Below are 12,280 nucleotides of genomic sequence, written 5' to 3' on the forward strand. Positions count from 1 at the left end.
AATTTACATACAAAACAACATGGGATTTCACATTTACATCCTAAGTGATTCCTTCCACACAAAAGCAATTAACCGCTTAATTTAAATAATTTTATATTTTATAGAAAAGCTCTAAATAAAAAGTATTATATCTAAAGATTTATCATTATAAGTTTTATCACCTTTTCATTACTTTATTAAACATGAATATCAATAATAATAATAATATAGATATTAAGCAAGAATAACGTAAGTTAAAGCTGTGATCTCCCCAAGTTTGATATTTTCGGTCTAAGGTCTAAGCTATGTATTTTTCCAGATGGGGACACCAGCCTGACATACTAAACCCAAGAACTGCTCCAACAAATCCTTTAATAAATCGCAAGTAAGTGAAGTGAAATCCCCTATTTTGTTAGATGTCATTTCATCCCTTGCATGATGTATGTTAAATGGCCGTGGCAATTTTTAAAATTGTCGAAATTCAAATTCAATTAAAATGGTTTGCATACTGTATTTACACACGTTTTTCACAAGATGTGCAACAACATTATAACTCTAAACCTATCTTTATAAAGAGTTACAAACGAAATTAGTGTAAATAACTTATAACGTTTGTTTCTTTCCTTCACTTGATAAGATAAAGTTTCTGTAAAATTGCTTTGCTGTAACGTTTCAACGCTTATTCAAAGATACACACGAAGTAAGTGATAGATTTACTAATTTTGATTCAATGTAAACAGTTCGAACATATTGGCCTACAGTGGATTGTGTATATCAAAATATTCAGGAGTGAATGTGAATGTTCCCCAGATTCCGTCTTTCTGATATATGAAAGTTTGCAAAAAAAGAGAGATAAACTAGATTGAATATTAAATTAGTCTTAATGCCGATCAAATTATTTAAAAGGACGCCTACACCAAGTAAACCTACTTGTGGAACAAGTGATGTTCCTCTTTGATCAATTTCTTTGATATTTTCTATTCTAGTCTTACCAGAAATGTAGAAATATTAAAAAAATAATTTTACGAAATTTGAACTGATCTTTACGCCTTTGAAAAGGTGTTTCCAACTTTGTTGTTTTACGAGCTTGGGCTTATTAAACCAGAAAAGACTGTAGATGTTGGTAGTGACAAAGATATGTATGCAAGGACATCAAACAGGCATATAGAGCAGTTGAAACAAAGTACACAGTCTCTAAAGTCTCTTTAAAAATAGACCAGTAGGCCTATAACTTTGGCTGAAGACCTTGTTGGTCTATTTCATTTATTCATTGTATACTGTACATTGGAACTTGTTAACAATATTATATATAGTATTTTTGTAGGCCATACAGTACATTAACATTAAATCCATCAATCCAATTAACCTTATAAACATAAGACATAATGTTATATATTCAGTTTACCATTAAATTAGCTTTAGGTGCTTGCATGCTTTCACAGTGGCTGTCGCATGAATTGTCTCACGCTGTCACTTTGGCAACGCCCAATGTCTAATAGACGCCTTTATTATATCAACAATTATATTTATATATTAGTAATGTATTCCCATATCGTGTTCAATTAGGCATATCTTGTAAGATTGTGTAGGCCATATAGATGACATTAGCAGGCCAGATTAAACTCATCCATCTAAATTGACCTCAATGGCATTCAACGCGTACACCAATATTTTATTATCAAATTAATTTCACAACGTGTTTGCATGCTTTATGTTTATGGTTCAATATTAAAACTTGCACATAATTTGTCCAAGTTCAGACGTTTATTTGTTTATTTATTTTCAAGATGTTTTCATTTTCAACATGTACAAAAATACAAGATATTTTATCACTTTTATTCTTAAAAACATTGTAAAAACAACACATTTGGAAATGTTCAATGCCAAGTGCTACATTAAGTTAAAATTAGATAACGAAACAAAAGAACAGAAAAATCTTTGTATAACATTATTATTGTTCTAACACGCCATGGACAACGAATATCGTTTAAATAACCATTGTACCATTATAATACTTAATCCCTTATAAAATATACAATATTAATGTTTAAAATATTTACGCAAAAAGTTCAGATATAAAAATGCGAAATAATCACGATCATCAATGGGAAAATATGCAGTTTACTTCTAATGATACCGTACTATTACTCAATTGGTTCATGCTCCGATATTGTTTGTTTGCGGGGGAGAGGGGGGGTCTTTTTTCTTTATCTTTTTATCTTCTTCTTCTTCTTCTTCTTCTTCTTCTTTTTCTTTTCTTCTTCTTCTTCTTCTTCTTCTTCTTCTTCTTCTTCTTCTTCTTCTTTTTATTCTTTTTTTGTGTAAACAAATTTAATCGTGATAAATGTAATCAAACGATATTTTAGAACCGTAATCTGTGCAGGATAAATTAGTATCTTCAGTTTCGTTTTTCCTGAGTTCTTCTATAAAATGTCCATCTAATATTAAAGACTTTTTAGTGAGGCTCACACTGCCGGAGATCTGAGACTGTATAATGAGGGAGAGGCATGAAGAACATAACATAATATTTTATTCATTGTCTCAGAATCTTGTTTCTGTTTTTTCCCGAAATGTCATTGGCGTTTGCCGTCGGGCTCCAGATTCGCCACGAATCACTCATTTTTAATATTTTATTTTTATCGTGTAAAGGCGAATTTGATTTAATGAAAGCACATTATTTCCATTGATATTAATAAACTGTATTACTACTAATCTCTTTGTATATTAATCGAATGTGTCTCTTTTTCTTTTCAGAACGTTGAGGTCTTCGGTGGTGATTTTAGCATGTATTTGGTTAATTGCCTGTACCACACAGGTCCCAGTCATAATCTATAATACATCTCTTGAATTACCCGATGGTTCGTGGACAATATGTGTTGAATTGTGGCCTCATGCTGGAGCAAAGGCTTACTACAATATCTCGTACACGTTAACTTTCTACGTTGCTCCTCTTGTAGTTATCGGCGTCTGTTACGGACGAATGGCAAAATTGTTGTGGCATAGTTTTAGTCCTCAGTACGGTGACACTGAAGTTGTCGCCACGCAAATGTTCATGCGTAGAAAGATAGCAGTGATGATTCTCATTGTTGTCATTTGTTTCGCGGCCTGCTGGTTCACTTATCACTTTCACGACGTGTTAGTCGCGTTGGATTACCTTCCTTATCTATCGTTTAATCAGATACGTATTATATCACGCGCCGGGCGTTTTCTGGGTGCCATGAATAGCGCGCTTAACCCATTTCTGTACGCGTTTCTCAGCGAGAATTTCAGACGCTGTTTCTACCGAGCTTTCCCCTGCGTTTCAAAATTGAGCATTGGATCCTCGAGTTTTGTTCAGAGAGATCCCGATGAGAAAACAACGTATTCACGAAGGAGCGTTGTTGGACGATACAATACTACAAGTAGAGCAACGCGGTTGACGAGCATACGAAGCGTTCGTCATGAGTCTGGTAGCCCAAAGCCACAGCAGATTTAAGTGAAATAATACACGCAAATGCTACAGAACACGTGTATAATTAAGATAAAAAGAAGGGTTTTGGTTTTTGTGGTATCAGTACAAAATGTAATCCATTATTATACACATTAGTTGTATGTGAATTCACTGTAAAATACCATTAATTTTACGTATAAGTTTGTAGTATTCACATTTTTAAAACAACAGAGCAGATTTTAATTATAAAGACGTCTTGAACCTATAGATTAGATCCAAAACTTCCTTAGCTATAGGCCTACGAAAAATGTGACTTATTTAAACATGATAGAGCAAATGCTTATGCAAATGAATCCATGTTCGTACGGTTAAACAAAGCATGGCACTAACTAAGTTTAACAATCATGATATCAAAAAGGCCTACTAAAGGTGTAAAACTTTTTGTAAGAATTATTTATATTTTTACGCCTACAGACTCGAGACATGACGTTGACCCGACACAAACAATATGATAAATAGTGTATAATAGAACCTGTTGAAGTGTCCCCCTTAATATGAGTGCCCACTATATTGGGATTATATAGTGTTATGACAATAATATTTTCCCTCATTCGTTAAACGATTATGGGTTTAAATTAAGAGGGTTTTCCGAAGAAATCTTTCTACTGTATCTAAACTATTATGCTTTAAATTTGGTTGACTATCGCTACGTATACAAAAGACACGGCTAACTGACCCGACTACTGACATAGACGTTTTTAAATACATGGTGTGTATATATATATATATATATAATATAAATCCAAAGGCAAATTACTGAAAAAAATGACAATGCTGTGGGTAACAGTGGCTGGATCTCAATGGAGATACAAAAATAAAAAGCGAAAAGCTAAATCAAAACGATAAAGTAAACAGCCAGAAAAGTTAGCAGAGCTTTCGGGCAACACTAGCCCTTCATCAGTGCAAGTGAAGGAATTTGGATAACGTCATAGTATAATATATATATATAAACACAACAGGCAAAGAACATTAATTCTATATATATATAATAAATCAGACAAAGAACATTAATTGTAAACCGCCCGGTGATATACTGAAATTTAATTAATTAATTATATATATATAGTATGGATGACAGAAAAATCAGGACAAATGACTGTGACCAACCTAGTACGGGACAAATGTTACTCTGTTCATAGCGCTCTGTTCACGGCGTTCTGTTCGACAATTCTATTCTATATTTGAATTATTGAAGTGAAAGATGTGCATGTGACATTCGATTGGTATAATGCTCTGTTAAAAGACTGCTTTTGGAATAAACATGTATATGTGTGCATTACTTTTATCATTAATTATATCGTCGGGCTCTGAAATAATTTGTATATACCGTATTTGTAAATAAAGAAAAGAACAAAGTTTCAACCTATAAGGCCTATTAGAAAAACAACCTGCTGAAGATTGGGAGGATAATGGTGTATTATTATACAGAACGTTGAATAATTCAACATCGTATTCTCTGTTATGCTAAAAGTTCGATCGTACAATACAAATGATGTACAAATGTAGGAATGTAAAATAAGCTGTGCTTTACTTCACCCAAAGGAATTATAACATAAAACTAGTTTAGAAATATGCCAAACTAGTTTAGAATAGGCCTATATCAGTAACATAAGATAATTAACAATACCGTTAATTGTATCACTGCAACTAGCGTCGACGGTTCCAATGGTTGAATTCCGGTAAATAAACTCTTACTCAATTCTTACTTATTTTTCTACTTTACAGAACACTAATTCAATTCAATTCAGTTCAACTTTTATTTCAGACAAACTGTAGGCCTATGATACATAATACAAACAAAATGAATAAAATACAAAGCCATCAGCAAATGATGAAGGAGAGAGTACCAATAATTATATGATCAATATTATTTATAGTGCCTCTCTCCATTTAAAATACATTCTGGAATCCATCGATATATTTATTATACAATTCGTAATTTGTTATTTTTGCTTTTTATTATTCTGACAAGAATACAGTAAATTGACAGCCTCAAATATTCGTAGAAGGATGAAAAATCCAAGATGGCGGCCAAAATGGGGTCGGGAAAAATTGGCCCCCAGTTGCAATGAATTCTGCTGGTCCCAAGGATTCAAAAACTGCCAAGAACTCAACTTGAGCACTAAAATCTCACGGAATTACATTAGGTTCCCCACTAAAATGTCTCGCACTGAAGTATCTTGGTTGGCTTAACAGCACGCAGGATTTCCACCTTTACGCTTGGTTCCCACTATGACAACGCAAGTACGTTCGTAAGCGCAACGCAACTAATATGACCAATTACGACATGGTGGATCATCCGAACTCTCGCTTATCATTGGTCAACTAGTAGGAACCAAGCTTTCAGAAGGTTAATTGAATAAATTTGCTTATAGTTATCATTGGCAAATTCCTAAGTAGGAGTGGGGAATGAGAATAGTTAAAATTTTATTTATCCTCACTTCAACGATACAGGTAAATGTGTGAAATTATTTTTTTTTTTTTTGGATTTTTAAAACTTGAATTACACTTTTGAGACATTTATGGGCTGAAATTACTCTTTTAAGGGTATTATAAAATTTAAATTCAAATCAAACATTCTTTTAGTATACTTATGTCACACCAATATTAATGGAATTAAGGATAGACGACGCATTTAAATCTTATCCATGCTACCTAAGACATTTTTTATCAAATGTTAGCCTTGAAATATTTAAATATTTAATTCGTACCTTACAGGTAATCGAACTTACTGTAATTATTTGATGATTATTGTATGATTAATCAATTTGTTTTTGAATGATAAAATCATTTATTCCATCCGTAATTTATTTTGACTAATTTCAGCCTGGATAGAGAAAACAATTATTACTCTTGAGACATTAAGGTGTTTATTTATTCTTTGTTTTTAAAATATGTTTTATGTCGTAACCAAAACGAACGTCGAATTGATATCACGTAATATTATATAACTTCCAATCTATATTACTCTTAATCAAATATTTTTGAGTACACGTTTGAGAATACCACATTGAATTGACAAAGTCACGTGTTTTATTATTTAATCAAACTATAACCATTGTTACGATGACATCCAGTCTTGGTTTATGTGCGAACCATTACGAGGAGACGTCATCCAATAGTTAAGTTATGCAATTCAAACAGACTATATGTCTACACTTTTTTTGTTGACGTATTCTATAAGTAAACTAATGTATTTTCTGTTATATATTAAAGCTTTGTTCCCACTAGTAGAATACGAAACGTATCAATACATGTTGCTCCCTCTCTTACGACAAGTTGAATCAATAGTTTTGCGACGCACGCAACGCAGAAAATGGTGTTCGGTTTTCACCACTTGTGACGTCACGCGCAATGTGATGTCCTTACGGTACATTATTGCGTCGATACTGTTGTCTGCGTCTTTAAATTGCGTCATAGTGGGGACCAAAGTTACAGAATCATGTGTCAAAACTATTCTATTGTAGGTACTGCGGTAATTACATAATTTACGTGTATTTTTTTTAATTTGTTTCAATATGGAATTTTATGTATACGTATACGTATATGTTTGATTATCCGAAACAGCTCCTTGCTAAATGATTGTATAAATCGGTTAAAAGTAAACAAAATTTAGTAACTGTGGTAGAATAATTTTGACATGGTCCCTAAAATAGACCAAATTAAATTTAGCTGTAATTATTGATATTGTACATGTGTAGATACTAAGGTTTTCTTGTATTGTGAATACTATTGACTTTGTTGCTATCATTATTGTTATATTTTGTGAAACAAGTGAAATAAAAACATTGGCTATACTTCTAGATCATTATGTGTATTCTTATTTATTCAAACCAATATCTCATTTTTTTACATAAACGATGCAATACACATAATTATTAAAATATTAAATAATAATTTAAATATTGTGCAAAGCATCAAATCGCTTAACAGAAAACATTTTTACAAAATATACAAATTAAAATTATTTTTATTGTATTATAAATGGAAAATAGGCTGCTTCAAAGATAAACTACATATTATAAACTACACTACACCATTTAAATCTCTCAAAAACCTTTTTTTTAAATATTAATATTATACATTATAAAGGTCTACTTTTATACATTTTAAATCCAGTATAATCTGTGATCAGAAAATCGATTTGTCATCACAGGTAAACCAGATGGCGTATTAATATATTTATCACCATCCCTTCCTTGCAAGACGATTTTAGAACGCCGGCTGATCTTTCTTTTTGTATTTTGAATGTAAAAGCTTAACGTCATAAAACACACATCTCATCAATTGTCATACGTTTCTTATGAGGTAAGGTGTGATTGAAGTTCATTTTCTTGTACGTTTCTGTTTTGCTTTTTTTTTGTTGCACAAACGTTAGTCCTACTTGTAGGCCTTGAGACATCAGCCGCATTTCTCAGCCGTTGTATGCTATTACCATAATAGTGTCGGTAGCATTACAGGAACGCTTAACCGACTCCATCATTAATTCAAAGCCGGACGTTTAGAATACTAATATAAATAACAGAGACCGTCCATTACTTTGAATGAGATTGTTATTGAAGAAATTTAAACAACACACCAGAGACCATTCCTTAAGGTATATTTAATAAGTCTAATCCTTTCGCAAAGATAAAGATGGGCTTCTAATATCACTTCAGATTATCGATATAATTACAGGGTAATCTTTTAAATACTTTATTAAAAACTACTATCAGGGGCATACACAGTTATTAAAAGTTTGGGTCGTAAATAACGATCGTGTTTTTTTTTTATAAGTTTAGTTTGGTCTAGATAAAAGATAGGTACGAGCTCAACATGAAGTACAGCAGAAATACATAGCATGTGCTCTGTTTTTCTATGAACATCACATCGTTAGGATGTCTTTTAGAAGGGTTTTATAGATTGTATATATTTTATCAAAATCACAATTATCTCATCACTTGATACATCGCATGTACGCAATTTAAATACATGTCTTGTGATTCCAAGTGAACCAAGTACCAACAGCAACACAAACGTTTGATAATATCCAAAGTTATAAAAAGTATATTATTCTCACTGGTAGCGCTGTTCTTCGATATAGAGGGCGCTTTTCACAGAGACGGCATAATTCACATATGAGCAGGAAAAATTTCACTCTTCTGCTTCGAGTCTTAGAAACAGTACGGTAAAAGCGTTACAGAAAGCTATCTTCAAGCCTAAACACGATGTACCGATGAACGATTTGTAACAGTACCAATATTAACACAAACATCTCCAAAGTTTGTATGTAGAATTATTTACTGGTGGCGCTTTTTTCTATATAGAGGGCGTTTGTCCCATAGAGACAGCAGATGGCTCTGATAGACATAATAATGAAAGCCAGCGTTACAGAAGGCATTTGCAAAATAAAAAGGTGTACCGTACACGGAGGCTAATTTCATGTATCGTAGAAGAATTGTTAAAAAGATTTTGTGTAAATAAAGTGAAACAATAGTTAATTTTATCTGATAAAGAAATCTTTGCTTTGATGTTAGTATAGGCCTACTAAAACAGATACAAAATCACTTAAACATTAAACTAGGAGTCTATATTATTCATAAAAAAGGAAGAAAACAATAACATAAGGTAATAGGGTAGTATTAATTTGTTCTATTATAAATGTCATTTTACATGTTTTTCTGTTTATTTATTGAAAGCTATTAATGTAACTATGAATAGAATATTATAATATTATCTATTCATATTTCCATCTTACACTTGTAACTTCTAAGTAGTGATCGTGTATATTATAGCAAATATGTAATTTGTTCGAAGGTCATTGAAGTCATATCATATTAATGTTATCTGTGAACTACCGGCAACACATAGTTCGCGGTATTATTGAAGTGTTCCGAACGATGGACACGTGTAGCAATGTGGACAAATTACTCAGTAATATTAAAGACCTTGAAGATATTTTGAAGATTAGAAACGTATTGTTTATTATATGTATATCTTTTTTTCTATTTATTTTATTCCCGCTAGGCTTTAACATATCCATGCTGTTCAACGGGGAAAGATGTTTTCTGGAGGCCTATCACTAGTTCAATGCTGAGCGGTCTTTCTCTCTCTTCCACAAATTCATAAAATAAAATGCACAAAAAAAATTACTAATAATAATAATATTCGATTTTTTTTTATATAGCGCTTATTGCACAATGCTTTAAGTGCTTCATCCAGTCAAACACGTATGGAAACATACTCCTATAATGCAGCTAGTAACCAGCGCAAAGTTGTGTCTTGATCTAACCAGGTTCCCATTTATGCACCTGGGTGGAGAGAGGCAAACGTAAGTAAAGTATCTTGCCTAAGGATACAAACAATGCGGCGAAAGTTGGATTCGAACCTCAATCTCACGATCAGTAGGCCAACGTCCAACACACTGCGACACACTAAAAATCATTTGTGGTTCTATAAAAATGTGATTAAAATATAGTTAGAGATAACTATCAATTATGAAAAAGAAAAAAACTTTACTACTTTAAATTATAAATATAGATAGATAAACAATAGACAAATAATTAAGTATCACTACCTTTCCAGTATGCACATCTCTAGATCACAATCTATGGTGAACTTTACTTTGAGAAGGAGTGAATCATAATTGTATGGTAGAAATTATATGGGATTAACACCTGTTAGAATATGCTATATTAAATCCTTAATCTCTGGGATTCAATGTTGAAAGATCATCCTCAATTTCTTTATTGAAGTAACTTCGTCACATCTTTTAAAGCATACGTATACCGCGCAATTGATGGAATACGTATCTCAATTAATCAACTTTGCAGTCAAATAAGTACCGTAAGCTTAACACAACAAACTTGACATTTGATGCTAAAAGTACTCCTTAGTAAAATACTTTTGTGTGTGTCATATACTTCGAAAACCGGATGTTATTTTATAGGCCTACTTTAGACTAATTCACTGCCCAATACTTTTGAGTCATAAAGCCAGAAAGTAACGGTCTGTCTCGGTTAATATGCATAATTTACATGCACTCGATATTTGTCATTTACTTAGGCCAAGTATACTACCAATTTCAGTCCTGTAATTGCTATAGGCTTTTGTTTAAATTGAGTTTCTTTAAAGCGGAAGTGATCATTATGGATAACCTATAACCTCAAACGATTTCGGAAGATTCGTATTTTCTGGATAACTTGGATTTATATAGAGGGCAGTTGAAAGGGCGTGATAAGGCAAATATATCCAAGTATCATGCAGATGTCTTGATAAATCCCTCTTTAACTTTGTAGGCCTCTTCAGCATAGCACAATGTTTTTTCAGTAACAGTTATATCACGATGTAGCATACTGCTCAAAAACCTTGCGTTTCTAACATACATTTGTTTAAATCTATGTACACATAGGAGGCCTACATAATATTTTAAAGCTGTTTCACAAAGCTGAAAAAATTGCACGTCAAAATGTGAGAGGTTATTAGTATAATCCTCATCTTATACAACAAATATCTTTCATATAAAATAGGTGTTGAAAATACTTTTTACTTAATTGATACATATAATTCGAACAAACATAATATTACATAATGGTCACTTTAATGGAGATGCGGTTACAAATTTTAAAGCAGTCAAATTTACTGTGAAATTACATAAGTTGCGATAATACTCTATTACTTTGTTGCTATCCATGGTTAATATGCTATTCAATATACCATTATACAAAATAGCTCAGCATCGCTACTAAATTACAACTTCATCGAGAGAAACATCCACCAATAGGAAAACATTATTACTTTGATATATTTAATCTGACGTAAGTTTTGATTGTTTGAGCTGGAATTTTTAATGAAAATGTTGATCAACATTGTAGACGAATAAAATGTTATAGATTATTTAAATACACACGACTCGCTCCAATTTTGTACAGAGGGCGGCAAATATTGCAAAGGTTGTCTGAAGTGATCCACTAAATGTATTGCGGTAAGCTATATATATTGCTTGTAGGTTATTGTAAAAGTGATGTGTGTGATGTACACAGGTGTATTTAGAAAAATGATTTTTGCTTACTGAATGAAATTAGAAATGTAGAATAAATTACAAAAGGGATAAGATTGTACCAGAGAAGATTGAAATTGTGCAAGAAAATCTTTGCGAAATTTGAAATTGCGCATATAACATACATACACATATACAGTGTAACCTAAATCTCAGCGAGCTGGGCATAAGTAAGGCCTAGCCAGGCAAAAATACAATTTTAATTTCACTCTTCTCTGAATGTACCCACTAGATGAAATTTGAAAAGTGATATGATTGTACCAACTAGATTAGAAATTGCAAAAAGTGATATTCAAACTGGTTTCAACAGATGAAATTACAAAATAGTAGGAAGTTAGTTACAAAAGTGATATATCATAAATTGTATTGTAATAAGTATTGTACAATATCAATATTGTATTTGCACAATATCAATATTATAGCTGTACAATATGAAAATTATATCGGTACAATAATATCCTTTTTTCTATTTCTTTAAAGAATCGATTTAACAGGATTACTATATGCCTATTAAATCTATTTAATAGGCATATACAGACGAATTAATAATACCGAATTAACCGCGAAACTCTAGCTAGACAAGTTACAATTTAATAGCAGTTAGTCGTGATGAAATGATGGCAGGGTGGAATTAAATTGATTACGTTAGAGACCTAGAAACGTAGACACTTGAATACAGTAAGTGTCACTCGTTTAATTTTAATTTGTTTCATACAAAGCTCATCCCACTAAAATTATTTAACTTTTCAATCGATTTACTTTTACTAAAGGTG

At 32.0% G+C, this 12,280-nt stretch overlaps 1 protein-coding gene across 1 annotated transcript in view; it reads left to right on the top strand.

The window, feature by feature from the left end:
- Positions 1–7,259, top strand: part of LOC140046968 (allatostatin-A receptor-like) — a 31,286-nt gene extending 24,027 nt beyond the window's left edge. The window contains exon 3 of the mRNA XM_072091748.1: positions 2,734–7,259. Within this exon, the coding sequence (XP_071947849.1) occupies positions 2,734–3,454 (721 nt within the window). The 3' untranslated portion in view covers positions 3,455–7,259. The remainder of the gene's footprint in view (positions 1–2,733) is intronic.
- The last annotated feature ends 5,021 nt before the right edge of the window (positions 7,260–12,280 follow it).

This window comes from Antedon mediterranea, chromosome 4 (assembly GCF_964355755.1).
Source record: "Antedon mediterranea chromosome 4, ecAntMedi1.1, whole genome shotgun sequence".
Lineage (NCBI taxonomy): Eukaryota > Metazoa > Echinodermata > Crinoidea > Comatulida > Antedonidae > Antedon > Antedon mediterranea.